Raw genomic sequence first — 16,778 nt, forward strand, 5'->3', positions numbered from 1 at the left:
GAACAAAGTTGCAGCACTCACACTTCCTGATTTCAAACTAGCTACAAAGCAATAGTAATCAAGACAGTGTGGTTCTAGAACAAGGATAGAGATACGGATCGATGGAACAGAATCAGAAGTCCATAAATAAACCATCTGATTTTCATCAAGGGTGCCAAGACCATTTAATAGGGAAAAAAATCATGTCTCCAACAAATGGTGCTGGAACAACTGGCTAAACACATGCAAAAGAATGAGGTTAATTAAATTAACTTCATTTAAATTAACTTCATTAAATTAATTAAATTAACTTCACATTTAATTAAAAATTAACTCAAAACAGATGAAAGACTTAAATCTAAGAACTAGAAGTATAAACCTCTTAAAACAAAACAGAGGGGTAAATCTTCACAACCTTGGATTTGGCAAAGGATTCTTAAATATGACACCAAAAGCAAAGGCAACAAATGGAATAAACAGATAGAATGGACTTCATCAAAATAAAAAAAATTGTGTGACAAAAGACACCATTAAGAAAATGAAGACAACTACAGAGTGAGAGAAAATACTTGCAAATATATACCTGATAAGGAATTTGTATCTAGAGTATATGAAGAATTCTTACAATTTAATAATAAAAGCCAATATAATTTTAAAATGGGCTATGGATCTGAACAGACATTTCTCCAAGGAAGATATATAAATGGCCAATAAGCACATAAAAGATCAACAATGAAGTTCAACAATCATTAGTCATCAAGGAAATGCAAATTAAACCCATAATGAGATACCACTTCACACCCATTAGGATAACCAGAATCCAAAAGTCAGATAATAACAAGTCTTGGTGAGGATGTGGAGAAATTTGTAACCCTCATACTCTGCTGGTGGGAAAGTAAAATGATGCAGACACTTTGAAAAACAGTCTGGCGTTTCCTTAAAAAACTCGACATGGGGCTTCCCTGGTGGCGCAGTGGTTGAGAGTCCACCTGCTGATGCAGGGGACACGGGTTCGTGCCCCAGCCCGGGAAGATCCCACATGCCGCGGAGCGGCTGGGCCCGTGAGCCATGGCCGCTGAGCCTGCGCGTCTGGAGCCTGTGCTCCGCAATGGGAGAGGCCACGACAGTGAGAGGCCCGCATACCGAAAAAACAAACAAACAAACAAACAAACAAAAACTTGACATGGAGTTACCATATGACCCACAATTTCAAATCCTAGGTACATACCCAAAAGAAATAAAGACACATGTCCACAGTAAAATGTGCATACAAGTGTTCACAGCAGTATTATTCATAATAGCCAAAAAGTGGAAACAATCAAAATGTCCATCAACTAATGAATGGGTAAATAAAATGTGGTATAACCATAAAATGGATATTATACAGCCAAAAAAGATAAAGTACCGATACATGCTGCAACATGGATGAATCTTGAAAATAGTATGTTAAGTGAGACAAATCAGTCCCAAAGGACCAGATATTGCATAATTTCACTTATATGAAATGTCCAGAATAGGCAAATCCAGAGAAAATGAAAGTAGATTGGTGGTTGCCTAGGCCTGGAAGGGTTGGGAGGAAATGGGGAGTGACTGCTTAATAAGCACAGGATTTCTTTTTGGGGTGATGAAAATGTTCTAAAATTGAATGTGGTAATAGTTGCATGACTCTGTAAATATACTAAAAACCACTGAATTGTACACTTTAAATCTGTCAATTGTATGGTATGTGAATCATATCTTTAAAAGAGCTGTCATTAAAAAAGGCTAGATTAAACTAAGTAGATACACTTTTGCATAATAAAACTATTAAAAATGCAAGAAACTGATTATAATAAAAGTCAAGGGACTTCCCTGGTGGCACAGTGGTTAAGAATCTGCCTGCCAAGGCAGGGGACACAGGTTCGAGCCCTGGTCCGGGAAGATCCCACATGCCGTGGAGCAATGAAGCCCGTGCACCACAACTACTGAGCCTGCGCTCTAGAGCCTATGAGCCACAACTACTGAGCCCATGCGCCTAGAGCCCGTGCTCTGCAACAAGAGAAGCCACCTCAATGAGAAGCCCATGCACTGCAACGAAGAGTAGTGCCCGCTCACTGCAACTAGAGAAAGCCCGTGCGCAGCCATGAAGGCCCAACGCAGCCAAAAATAAATAAATAAATCTATTTTTTTAAAAAAGTCAATATCATGGTTACTTTTGAGGTTAGAAAGAGTATTGTAAGTGGAATAGGGAACATAGAGGGTTTTCTGGGGTAGCCTACAAAATTCTATTTTTCCATCTGGTGATGGAAGTATACATTTGTTGTGTGAGCTTTTCTTGTATCTGTGTTTTATTTTACATGTTTTAAAATGTAAAGATGTTAAAATTTAACATGTTTTAAAAACTCACTGGCAAATTTATTTCAAACACAATGTGAAGCCTTGCATTAGAATCCAAACTGACTATATACAAGGCATTAATTTTGGCTCTCTAGAATACAAGAGATTACACCTATCCTCAAGGAATTTATCTTTCAGCAAGAATAATATTTTAAAAAGAGGTAGATAGAACTAGGCCACATTAAATATTAACTGGCACAAAATTTACATATAATGTACAGCAAGATTTAGAGGAGGATATGATTTGGGGGAAGGGATAGGAATAAGGGGGTACATCAGGAAAGGAATTTAAGTAAAGTATCACAAATAGGGTAAAACTGGGAGAGATCTTACAGAGGCTACATTGATTGAGCATTTACTGTATTTTCATTTTTCTCATCCATTAAATCATTTAATCCTCACAACAAACCTATGAAACTGGTTCCATTATTATTTCCATTATACAGATAAAGTAACTGAGGCACAGAGGTGGTCTGTGTATGGTATCAGTGATAAGTACAGTTGAAAACATACCCTGGATAGACTTTGGGTAAATTAGTTTACTTTTCTTAGTAAACTTACTCACTTTCTTACTTTTTTAGTGTCTTACTACCTGCCTTAGTGTCGTCTTATTTGAAATGGGGATAAAATACTAGCACCTTCATCAGAGGGTTGTTGTGAAAATTAGATAATTTAATGCATGTAAAACATTTAGAACAGTTTCTAGTTTTAAAATAAGTACTTAATGATGTTAGATTTTTTAAAAAATAAATTTATTTATTAATTTATTTACTTATTTATGGCTGCATTGGGTCTTTGTTGCTGCGCGTGGGCTTTCTCTCTAGTTGCAGTGAGTGAGGGCTACTCTTCATTGCCGCGCACGGGCTTCTCATGGCGGTGGCTTCTCTTGTTGCGGAGCACGGGCTCTAGGAGTGCGGGCTTCAGTAGTTGTGGCACGCAGCCTCAATAGTTGTGGCTCGCAGGCTCTAGAGCACAGGCTCGGTAGTTGTGGTGCACGGGCTTAGTTGCTCCGCGGCATGTGGGATCTTCCCGGACCAGGGCTTGAACCCGTGTCCCCTGTATTGGCAGGCAGATTCTTAACCACTGCACCACCAGGGAAGCCCCGATGTTAGATATTATTATAATAACAGAACAATGGCTTCTAGGAAAAGCATGTGAGAATTATCCCCCCTCCCATTTCTTGTATTCAGTTGTACAACTTGGTCCCTTTGTTCTTCTAGATTCATTATTTGTTTATTAGATTGCTGTTTCCTATACTGTTTTGCAATAGACTGAGACCTTTCTACTTTTTGAGGCATCTAGAACAGTTCAATTTAAAAATTATTTGCCAGTCTTTGCAAAGATTGTGCCGTATTCAAGAAGCAGGAGATCTGGCAGATCCTGTGGTAACACTGGCAGAGTGCAGTAAATGTAGAGCGCACAGATAAGCGGAGGAGGCAACTCTGTTAAGGGTGGGGCACAGCTTAAAGCAGGCATGGATACAGCCTGACGGGTGACTGCATAGGTCTTCTGGGGCTGGGGCCACTCAGCCCCAGAGGGCAAGCGTGGTAATGTCAATAGCAGCAGGGCAGGTGCCTAGGGTCTCTCTGCTCTATTTTGGGGTGTCCCTTTTCTAGCCCAAACCCAGATGCAGAAGGCAGAGGGTGTTAGTAGTATGGGTAGTAGTCAGTAGTATGGGTGACAAATACACCAAGGGAAAAAAAGAGACGGCTAGGAAAGGCCAAGCAGGATTCCCAAATATACTTACTTTCCATAAGATGTATCTTTTAATACTAATTCTGGAGCTCTATACCAGTGTGTGGCCACATAGTCCGTATAAATGTCTCCAGGAGCTGCTAGCGTTCGTGCAAAACCAAAATCACAGAGTTTAGTAATTCCTGACTGGGATACTAAAATATTCTCAGGTTTTATATCTCGATGAATGATCTAAAAACAAACAGAAGATGCAATAGATTAAAATGAGGTTTCATTATCTAGAAAATCTCTCAACAATTACACAGAGAGAATCTAGCTGATTAAGACAGTAAAGCTATTTTCTTACCAAATGCAAATGATTAACTACACAATGCAAAAGCTAAATAGTTATATACTTTCAGTTCTTGCCCCATCCATCATCTCCAAACAAAGCCAAGAAAACAGACATAATACTGAAAAGGTAAATCACATTCATAAAAGGAAAAGTAATTAAAAGAACTTAATGGGAAAAGTTTAACTTTCCTTTAACCCCATGTCACACTCCAAGAACTGCTCTTTCATTTCCTTCACAGCTAAACTTCTTGAAGACATTATTTTTACTCAGTCTTCACTCTCTGTCTGACCACTCATTCACTCCTCAAGGTAATGCAATCTGTCTTCTGCTCCCACATTCAAACTGCCCTAGCCAAAGTCATCAACAGCCTCATTGCTACATCCAACACACACCCCTCAATACATATCTTACTTGGTATCTTAGTGTAAAAGATATCAACCAGTCTTCCATTCCTGACTTCTGGGACCTAAAATTCCCCAGTCTCCTCCTATGGCAGTTCCTTTTTCTCTATCTGTCTGTAAATGTAGGGTTCTGGTCTTGGGCTTCTCTTCTCTTACATCTTGTTTCCTGCACAATCTCAACTACTTTTTTTTTTTTTTTTAGCACTTTGTTCACTTGGTTATGGGAACACCATATTCTTTTGGGCTTCTTCCCATCCATTGGCTGTTCCATCTCAATCTCACCTACTATTACAGCCTTAGTAACTATCCATAAACTGATGACTTCCGTATTTCTATTTCTATCTTTCCTGGCTTCCACAAGGAATGGAAGTCCACAAGAAGTCCCACAGGGCTGAACCACACATCCCACAAACTCAGCAAATCCAAAACTAAACGCATCATCTTTTCTCCCAAACTCATTTGTTCTCAACAGTCCTTTAGCTCAGTAAATGGAACCAACATAGATCCCATGGCTCAAGCCAGAAATCAAGGCACTTTTCTCCTTCAGGTTCCATACTCTCTCAACCTGTCTACTTCTCTCCCTAGTTCAAGTTCCCTCAGTTCTCTCATCAAAATTACTAGCTTACCAAATGGTCTTCCTGAATTCACTCTAATCCCCTCCAATCCATTGTCCACAGTGAAATCACAGTACTATTTTAAAATCACATGTATGATTATGTCACTCCTTCAAGGATTCCCTACCCCACAGGACAAATTTGAAGCTACGTAAAATGGCTGGTAAGGCCTTATAGGATTTGGTCTCTGCTCACATTCTCAATGTCCCTTCGCCAGCCTATTGAATATTAGCTTCCCAATTCTCCAGGTTTGTGTCATCATTTTTTGCATTTGCTGATGCTGTTCTAACTGCCTAGAACACTTTGCTTGGCCAACTATTTCCTCAGGTCTCAGCTGAGATGTTTCTATTAGATGTTCCTTCTATATGTGCTCACATTATTCTGCACTTCCCCCTTCACAGCATTTGTCATGCTTGTTATTAATTGCCTATTTACTTTTTTGTCACTCCCATTAGACTGTAAGTTCCATGAGGGCAAGATGTATGTCTGTTTTGTTCAGGCTATATCCCCAGGGCCCAGTACAATGCCTAAAACAAAGAAGGCATTTAAAACCTCTATCAAATGTATTAAGCATATTCTCATCACCAGAAAAGTATCATGACACGAGTGAAAATATCTTGGTGACAGAAATGTGGGATCTTTCCTTTTTTATACAACTTGCTGCTATAAGCCTTTGGGGTTGGCTCTTTTTCTGCCTCACTCTTCCTCCTAAATGGCCAAATAATTAATTTAGGGTAATGAGTCACCTTAAAGGAGACATCTATAACACTATATTAGTCCTTTTTTACTTCTACAACTTTTATTGAGTGACTACTATATGCCAGGCACTATACCAAGATCTGAGGATATAACATGAGAAAAAATAGACATGGAAAAGCACGTTAAGATACCACTTCACACATTCTGCCTACTACACATCCATCACCCTCCTCCTCAGTACTCTAAACATGGGGGAGAAAGATTCACTCAGCTGATGTCCTAATGTTCTCACTCGTTTTAACAACTAACACCATGACTACATGCAGAACTCTATCCTTGAGAATCAAGCACTCTCTGAATCCCAACTTTTAAAATTCTGTGTTTTGACAACATCCTCCTTGGTCTTCCACAATCACTGAGACCTCTATAAACACAGTATTTCTTTCTATGTGTTTAGATCTTCTTTAATTTCTCTCATCAATGTTTAATAGTTTTCAATGTATAGGTCTTATATATCTTTTGTCAGATTTTCTCTAAGTATTTTATATTTTTGATGCTGTTACAGTGGTATTTTTAATTTCAATTTCTGATTGTTGCTAATACACAGAAATACAATTAATTTCAGTATATTGATCTTGTATCCTACAACCTTGATAAACTTACAAGTTAGTTCTCTTAACTTTGTTGTAGAGTCCATAGAATTTCCTACATAGATGATCATGCCATCTGTGAATAAAGACAGTTTTACTACTCAAAAAAAAAAAAAGATACCACTTCACACCCACTGGAATAGCTATGATCAAAAGACAATAACAGGAGGATGCAGAAAAACTGGAATACATTGTTGATGGGGATGTAAAATGGTATAACCACTTTGGAAAAAGTTTGGTAGTTTCTTTAAAAAGTTGAAACATAAACTAACCATGTGATGCAGTAGTATTCTTAGCTTGTCCTATTTCTATTCCTCTCTCCCCAGCTCCTGGTAGCTTTGTAAACTAACAGCCCCCCAAATCATGGTGAAAACTAGCAGCCTAGCAGCCACCAGAGGGAGTAGTATAGGGTTGTATCTCCTCCAAAGCGCCATTCCCAGGTAATAGTCATTATTTGACATGTCTGGCAGATCACTGGAAAATCGCACTAGAAGTTTTGTCTTTACTGACCTAACTCAGAGCTGGCCCAAGCAATCAGCCTTCTTAGCAGCCACTATATAACATTAAAGCCACCTGAGGAAGCTATAACAGGACAAACAACAAGCTGACCAAAATACTTAATTAAAAAGAAAGGCTGTTTAGAATGGATAAACAACAAGGTCCTAATGTATAGCACAGGGAACTATATTCAATATCCTGCATGATAAATCATAATGGAAAAGAATATTAAAAAGCATGTCTCTATGCGTATAACTGAGTCACTTTGCTGCACAGCAGAGATTGCCGCAACATTGTAAATCAACTATACTTCAATTAAAAAACAAAAGAAAGGCTGGAGTTGAAAGGTATTATAAAGTTTAAGAGCACAAATTGTGGTGAGACCAACAGGTTCAAATCCCTACTTTACCCCTTGATATTGTGAGAGTGGGGCAAGATTCACAAACATGGCTTCTTTATCTATAAATGGGGGTGAAATAAATATATATTTCCTAGTGTGGTTTTGAAGAATATGCCATTACATATGCCTTAATATCTGTAAAACACTGAAAATATTTAAAATAGTGCCTCATGCGTGCTAACTGCCATAAAAATGATTACTATTATGATTCTTCTGTAAAAAAGAATTGAAGACATTCTCTGTATTCTGACATGGTGTGACCTCCAAGATATAATGTTAAAACAAAATATGTGTGTAAAACAAGAGAAAGAAAGAAAGAAAGAGAGAGAGAGAGAGAGAGAGAGAGAAGAGAAAGGAAGGAAGGAAGGAAGGAAGAAAGAAAGAAAGAAAGGCTGGGAGTGAGATGTCCATAAAGGGTTTGAAAAGTTCCAACATATTCCTGAGAATCATGAAGGGTACATGCACAGCTGTGCACACACCCAGGAAAGACCTGAGATTGTCCCTAAGCTCTCAAGACTGGCAGACTTTAAGGTTCTACACAAGCAGGAAGGTAAGGCTAAGGCAGAGTTGTGAACTGCCTGCCTGAACATTGAAGACATGGCCCAACACAGAGAAAGAGCCCTCAGTAAATATGGTTGAGAGATTTACTGGTTTCAAGAATTGAAGGAAATTTCTGTCCAAACCTTAGCTGACCACTAAACTAACTGAGCAGAGATTTTAGTGGTCAAACATGATAAAGAATTCAGACTTCACAGAATTAGTTCAGCAAAGTAACTAAACAAATAGCAAAAACTACAAACCCTGAGAGATGGGAAATTCTGACTTCCAGAGTTACCACATATTATTTTAAATGTCCAGTATTCAACAAAAAATTACAAATGTCCAAAAAAAATCCCCCCAAATAGGTGTGAAAAGAAACAAATATGGCCATGCACAGGGAAGAAAAAAGCAGTCAATAAGAAGCTTTCCCTGAAGAAACCCAAACATTGAAGCCACTAGACAAAGACTAGAATTGGCTATTTTAAATATGTTCAAGGTTAAAGGAAACCAAGTCTAAAGAAAAGTATGAACACGTCTCACCAAATAAAGGATATCAATAAAGAGAAAGAAATGATTTTTAAAAAAAACCACTATCGAGAAGGCAAAAAGGCAATCCACAGAATGGGAGAATATATTTGCAAATCATGTATCTGATAAGGATCTAGTATACAAAATACAGAAAATACAACTCGACAATAGAAAAACAAATAACCCAATTTAAATATGGGCAAAGGACTTGAGACATTTCTTCAAAGAAGATATACAAATATAAACTTGCTTATTCTGGATTTTTCATTTAAATGGAATTTATACTTATGTCTTTTGCATTTTGACTTTTTTCATTCAACATGTTCTCAAGGTTCACTCATTTTGTAGCACGTATCAGTACTTCATTCCTTTTTGTGGTTGAATAAATCCCACTGTAGGGTTGTACCGCATTTTGTTTATCCATTCGTCAGCTAATATACATTTGTTTCCACTTTTTGGCTACTTTGAATAATGCTGCTATGAACATTCCTGGGCAGGTTTCTATGTGAACATATGTTATCAATTCTCTTGGGTAGATACCTAGGAGTAAATATGCTGGGTCATATGGTAATTCTATGTTTAACTTTTCGAGGAACTGCCAAGCTGTTTTCCATAGCAGCTGCACCATTTTACATTACCACCAGCAGTGTATGAGGGTTCCAATTTCTTTACTTCCTTGCCAACATTCATTCTTGTCTGTTTTTTAAATTACAGCTAGACTACTGGGTGTGAAATGGTATCTCATTGTGATTTTGATATGCATTACCATAATGACTCAGGATATTGAGCATCATTTCATGTGCTATCAGCCATTTTTATATCTTCTTTGGAGAAATGTCTATTGAGTCCTTTGCCCATTTTTAAGTTGGGTTGTCTTTTTGTGTTGAATTGTATTTTATATATCCTGGATACTAGTTGCTTATCAGATATATGATTTGCAAATATTTCCTCCCACTGTGTGAACTGTCTTTTTACTTTCTTGATGGTGTCCTTTGATGCACAAAGTTTTTAATTTTGATGAAGTCCAATTTGTCTTTTTCTTTGATTGCTTTTGACGCATTAATACATGATTACACAGATTTACACCTATGTTTTCTTCTGAGTTTTATAGTTTTAGCTCTTATGTTTAGGTTTTTGATCCATTTCAACTTAATTTTTGTATATGGTGTGAACTATCAGACTTTGGATTCAGTGAGTTTAATTCTCCTTTATTTTGTAGTGAAATGCTCCAAAACTACATAGAACTCCTTATTACAATGATTTATAATAACTCTGCTCCATGTGCTTGAATATTTTTAATTTTTTTTTTTCCGCTGCACCATGCAGCTTATGGCATCTTAGTTCCCCGACCAGGGATCGAACCCTGGCCCTTGGCAGTGAAAGCACAGAGTTCGAACCACTGGACCACCAGGGAATTCCCCTTGAATTTTTTTGACTATTGATTCACTTTCTTTGTTAGTTTTAAGATCATTTATATTTTTTTCCATTTTGATTCCATTAAGGCATTTTTGTTTGTTTTAGTGAACTATTGTTGACTTACAATATTGTTAGTTTCAGATGTACAGCAAAGTGATTCAGTTACATACTTTTTTTTTCAGATTATTTTCCATTATAGGTTATTACAAGATATTGAATATAGTTCCCTGTGCTATACAGTAAATCTTTGTTGTTTATCTATTTTACGTATAGTAGTTTGTTATCTGTCAACCCCATACTCCCAATTTAACCCTCCCTCCCTTTCCCCTTTGGTAACCATAGTATGTTTTCTAGGTCTGTGAGCCTGTTTCTGTTTTTTTTTTTTTTGCGGTGTGCGGGCCTCTCACTGTTGTGGCCTCTCCAGTTGCGGAGCACAGGCTCCGGATGCGCAGGCCCAGCGGCCATGGCTCACGGGCCCAGCCGCTCCGCGGCATATGGGATCCTCCCAGACCGGGGCACGAACCCGTATCCCCTGCATCGGCAGGCGGACTCTCAACCACTGCGCCACCAGGGAGGCCCCTTGTTTCTGTTTTGTATATAGATTCATTAGTATTATTTTTTAGATCCCACACATAAGTGATATCATATATTTGTCTTTCTCTGACTTATTTAACTTAGTATGATATTCTCTAGGTCCATGCATGTTGCTGGAAATAGCAATACCTCATCCTTTTTATGGCTCAATAATATTATATATATCTATTTAGATATATATATATATATAATCTTCCTAAACCAATCAACTGTTGATAGACACTTGGGTTGTTTCCCTATGTGCTTGAATTTAAACACCCATATAAGCTCAAAATTGTTACTTTAGTTTTACCTCCTCTTTGAAGTTTTCTACTCTCAGGCTAGCCCATACTGGTGTCTCCCATTATTCAAGAAATATTTTTAAAGTCTACTACAGGCAAGACACTATAGGGATACAGATAACATATAACTATTCCTGACTCCTTATCTGCACTATTTAATGAGCACTTAAAACACACCTGGTGTTAAACACTACTACCTAATTTGATCTTTATAAAAAATCTGTGAGGTACTATAGTATCATTTTACAGATGAGGAAAATGAAGTTCAGAGAGGTTAGATAACTTCCTGGGGCCACAGAGTAATGGGGCTACCACCTTTCATTGTGCAAGTGTGAACTCCACAAGTTGTGTGGTTATCCATACATAAGCTGGTGGGTGAAAATCCAGGACAGTCTGATTCCAAGGACTGTGTGCTCTTAACTATTACATTATACTGCCCCCACCCCCCACACGGATCCAGTCAGCAAGGAAATTACAATCTGAATTTCCAGTTGCTATCACAACCACATTTTTCAAAGCTGCAACATGAGATGCACTATTACCAAGACAGCAAATTAGAAATTAAGGTATCTGAAAAAGCCTAGGGTATATAGATGTTATGCCTATATCACTTATTAATAAAACTATTTTTGAGACTTGTACTGTTATTTCACAAACATACATCTAACTTTACAGAAAGTAGAGCTCATGTTGGGAACAAAGTATGTCCATAAAAACCTGCTGAGATAAACATTAACTAAACAATGCTAAGAGGCAGCACTAAAAATCCAAACAGTTGATCTTTTCCTTTCTTGACTTAAATGACAAGGCTCTACACCCCTCAGCCACTTTCTCTCTTTTCTTTCCCTAAAGGCATCCACTTTCTCTTGCTATTCCCCTGGCCTAGTTTCCAGTTCCTACCTCCAAACCTCTCTTCATCTGAGCTGGCTTGACTTTCGATATTTTAATGTACTTTCATTAATAAAAGATGCCCCAGTTGACTGTTGATTCCTCTATGCCTCCTTTAGCATCCCATAGTTGGTCTGCCCTATAGCTATAATTATTATGTGTTCAATATGTTTTTTGGTTCTGCAACTGAATTATAAGGTAGTAACTCCCCTGATCTTTTCTCCATTTTCAGGATGTCAATTAATATTGTCCAGAAATATAATTTTAACAACTTTCATAAAAACAGAACAATGTTTAAAGGGCACTTACAATTCATATTCATCCTACAGTTTGGCTTATTTTTAAGCACTTACATTATTTTTTTTTTAACATCTTTATTGGAGTGTAATAGCTTTACATTGTTGTGTTAGTTTCTGCTGTATAACAAAGTGAATCAGCTATGTGTATACATATATCCCCATATCCCCTCCCTCTTGTGTCTCCCTCCCACCCTCCCTATCCCACCCCTCTAGGCGGTCACAAAGCACCGAGCTGATCTCCCTGTGCTATGCGGCTGCTTCCCACTAGCTATCTATTTTAAATTTGGTAGTGTATATATGTCAATGCCACTCTCTCACTTCGTCCCAGAAGCACTTAAATTATTATTGTGAAGATATTCAATTGCTCGAAGAATCTGGAAGAGGTATTTTCTAAGTCGTTTACTCTCTAGTCCATGACAATAATGTAACTCATCTAATACTGTGTGGTCAATAAATTCAAACACCAAATGAATTTTCTTTTTCTGTCTAAAAACTTCAATCAGATTGACCAGGTTTTCATGACGAAATTGCTATTAACAAGAGAAATGGATTTTTAGTATTTCATGCACCATAATTTGAACATATAAGACCCATATAATTTTAAAAAGAAGAAATATTCTGTTTCTTTTCCTCCATGCATTTCAATAAAAATTTCTCAACTGATTTGCTTACATTCCTATTTTTTTAATGTTAATCTATTTAATAATTAATATTTATAGAACAGAGGGAGATGTATTGCTTTACTTCAAGTTGACATTTGGTTGCCTACTAAAATAATTCAGAGTTAATGTACTAAAATGTAACTTGGTATTCTGCTAAGAGATATCTTCCTATCTTTTAAATTGGTTTGTGATTAAAAGGTCCTTATGTTTTCAAATGAGCATGGATTCCAGTGCCACTGAGCATGTAATCTGAATTTACAGAAGTTAATTACTCTCTGAGATTTGTCCTGAACTCTCAAGAGTAAAATATAAGTTCCAGGTGGACGTTATAAATTCACCACACTGTAACAAAAGGGTATCAAAATATCCAGAAACTTTTCATATATGTGAAATACCAATTTATATTCATAGGAACTCTACATAAATATACAATTATTTGTGGGTACATTTTTGTTCATTGTCTGTAATATTCTATTAAGCAACCAAACACATTTTTAGACTGGTAAGCACTCACTGTCAAGATAATTTCAAAATGTCAAAAATGGCATGTATCAGCTTAGAAAACAAAAGGTTTATAATTTTATGCTGCTTATTCTATTTTTTAACACACTGACTTAATTACAATCAATTTTCAAATATTTAACTTTTTCAAATTACCAAAAATATTTATTCATTTGGCTAAAAATTAAGGGGTATATTTTTGATGTTGGATTCATCAAAAAGCTATACTTGTAAGAAAAAAAGTTTGCCTTTATTCCAATGGCACAACATCCATTTTTCTACTTACCTGTACTAATACATAGACTAAATTCCTCAAGACATGACTAATAGAAAAACATGCCAAAATATAATGCCAGATTCCTTTCCTATTTTTGCTCCCAATCCAATTTCCCTGGCTGGTGGGGTGCCAGAGTGCTGCAGCAACAACATGCTGGCAGTAGCAAAAAAAAAAAAGACTGCCTTTAGACACTATAATATTAATCCTTCAACTAAGGACTGGTTTCTTGACCAGTCTTAATTTTAAAGGCAAAAGCAGATAAGGGTGAATGCAAGTTAATAAGCATTAAGGAACATCCATCCAGAGGTAAGGAATCAGTGACTTTCTCAGATAAACCATAAAACCACTAGAAATACTCCATTATCCTTTTTCAGGCTGTTTACTTCTGTTTTACTTTATAAATAGAAAACTTTTCTACAGATATTCTCACTAATTACTCTAATTTATTTAATGAAATTCTAGCAGATAAAAATTTAGTTCTAATTAAGTCATTATGGCAGTGTTTTTAGACTAAGAATGTTAACTAATCCAAGAAATCTCTCGTGGAATTAGATCTGATCAAACTAAAAATTCTACAAGAAATAAGCCAATGAGAAAAAATAGTTAAGCTATCTCAAAACAGTTTGCATAATAGTTGTAATAGTAAATTTTCAAATTCATCTCTGTGTTCTTGCCACTTATTGGTTATTTTTACAAAACAATTAAGAAGAAAAAAATAATTAGCTTAAATGCAACAAAGGTGAAGAAAGAGCAAAAGATATTGCCTGGGAAAAGGTCTCCTTCTAGTCAGATTTTCACTTACGGTGCACAACAGTTGTCTTACAGTATTATTATGTTTTAGGTCATCAGGATAAGGACAGGTATCGCTCACAAAATCATAACATCTTTACTGACTTTAACTTTCCTTTTCATTGTCTAGAAATAGAGAAGTTCCAACAATCCACACATGCCTAATATATTTCTTCTATTTAGAAAGCAAACTGATCCATCATATCTAATATAGACTTACAAAGAAAGAAGAGAATATTACTTTTGTATCAGATAAAAAAGAACAAGAACAGTATCTGTTTTCTTCATCACATGTAAAAACATCTAGGCAATGAACCTTAAAGCATCTAGATAAATTCCAATAAACAAAATACATTATGTATATTTATTTTTAAAATCACTAGTTTTGTACCCAATTGCCAATGAATCTTAATGCTCCTTTCTTTACACTCCTGAGGTCTTTCCACTGAGTGGACCTATCATACCTACATGAAATTCTATCTTGTCCCCTGATCTCTCCTGTTATTGTTCTCCACCTCTAAACACCTACCTATCATCTTTACTGCACTGTATTTGTCACCTCAAATTCAACATTTCTAAAACCGAACTAGTTCCCAAACCATGTCTCTTTTGGGTCTTTCATATTTCTATCAATGGTAGCAATCACTAAACCTCAAAGATACCCTTGATTCCCCTTCTGTTTCCTTCTACACTTTCATGTCTTCTTTAGTAATATATTATGTTCTAACTCTACTTTCCATTCAAATTGCTGCATTCTAGCAAGGACCCTCACATTTAACAGGATTCCTGAATTAAAAACACAACAGATCTCCCTATTTTTACTTTCTCAGTCCTCCAATCTATTCTAAAAAATAATGCTAGATTAATATTTAGTTTCTTTACTCTGAATTCAAAACCTCACACCTCTCACAAAATCAAGTTTTGATTCCTTAGCCTAAAAGACAAGACTTTAAAACCTACCTCCAGCTTACTTCTCTAATCTCACCTCCTTCTATTTCCATATAAGAAACTCTACAGGCAAATGCTCTGTGTCCTTTCTGCTCTGCTCTTTGTCCTGCCTTCAGCCTCTCTGAGCTTATGCTGTTCCCCTAACCTGGAATACAACAGTCTCTCCCTCCTTCCTAAATTCTACATACCCTTTAAGGCCAAATTCATGTTCCATTTCCTCCAAGAAACATTCCCTACCCAACAGGACTTTGTGTTAATCACTTGGCTTTTGTTATCAGCCACTTAATATTCAGTATTATTTTTATATGCCCTCTTGTCTAATTAATAAAAGTCCTGAAGAGCAGGTACTGTCTTTTACGTCATTATAGTCACAGCATCTGGCACAAAACCCTGCACAAAGCAGACATTTTTACTAAGTATTATACCTGGATATTTCTGAATAATTATTTCACAATATTTGGCATAGCTTTTGTTACATTATACGTAAGAACATATATCTAGTATCACTGTAAAATTACAAAATGTACACAGTAAGGTAAGCTATCACACTTGTTTTTCTATTATATGTCCAAATACATGTTAACTGAAATATTCATTATATAATTTTTTATTCCATAACAACTTCCCTTTTGACTTACAGAAAGCAATTAAGGCAAAAGAAGCAAACCTTTAGCAACTTTATTTCTCTCGTTGCAATTTTGTTGACAGACTTTTCTGGTTTCTCATAAAATATCTTAATGGCCACTATCTGCCCAGTATCCTTATGTTTACACTTCATGACTGTTCCATAACTTCCCTCTCCCACTTTTCCAAGGGTTTCATACATCTCCATTTTCAAGCCCAGCTTCTTCTTTATGAAAAGAAAGGGGGTGGGGAGGGAAAAGGTTAAACATTTATACCTTTATTTATTCAAGGCAGATAATGCATTTCCACAATAAACCCACACTTAAAAATACGTAAACAGGAAAAGTAGGAATCTTTTCACAGATTCTGTTTGTCTTTGGGAACTCTGCTAGTTCGGCAGTAAGGGGGCCTTGTGGGGTTCTGGCCCCCACCAGAACTTGGGGAGCTTCCTGCTGTCAAGATCATTCCCACCAAGAGTTAAGATTCGCTCACTACATGTCACCTATTCATCATGAGTGGGGTCTCCACATGCCCGCGTCAAATATGAGGTTCCCGCAAAGCTGCAGTCGCCAACAGGTCAGGCCTTGGGGCCCAAGAAAACCTCGGTCCCACCCGCTCCTCAAACCAGGCGTCTTAGGGTCCTGGACCAGTGCCGCGCCCTTCGCCCCTCAGTCGACCTCGTCCGGACAGCCGCCGCCGCCTCAGCCCATTCTGCAGTCCCGCCGGCCCGACACCGCGCAGTCTCAGCCGGGAACCAGACACCGACCCTACCTATCCCGTCAGCT

At 37.1% G+C, this 16,778-nt stretch overlaps 1 protein-coding gene across 1 annotated transcript in view; it reads right to left on the reverse strand.

Annotated features, from left to right (window-relative positions):
* Positions 1-16,776, reverse strand: part of CDKL3 (cyclin dependent kinase like 3) — a 37,254-nt gene extending 20,478 nt beyond the window's left edge. Inside the window, exons 1-4 of the mRNA XM_060093358.1 lie at positions 16,496-16,776; positions 16,037-16,219; positions 12,525-12,722; positions 4,103-4,281 (exon numbers count right to left, since the gene is read on the reverse strand). Coding sequence (XP_059949341.1) covers positions 4,103-4,281; positions 12,525-12,722; positions 16,037-16,201 — 542 coding nt within the window. The 5' untranslated portion in view covers positions 16,202-16,219; positions 16,496-16,776. The remainder of the gene's footprint in view (positions 1-4,102; positions 4,282-12,524; positions 12,723-16,036; positions 16,220-16,495) is intronic.
* Between the last annotated feature and the right edge of the window lie 2 nt (positions 16,777-16,778).

Source organism: Mesoplodon densirostris, chromosome 3 (genome assembly GCF_025265405.1).
Source record: "Mesoplodon densirostris isolate mMesDen1 chromosome 3, mMesDen1 primary haplotype, whole genome shotgun sequence".
Taxonomy (NCBI): Eukaryota; Metazoa; Chordata; class Mammalia; order Artiodactyla; family Ziphiidae; genus Mesoplodon; species Mesoplodon densirostris.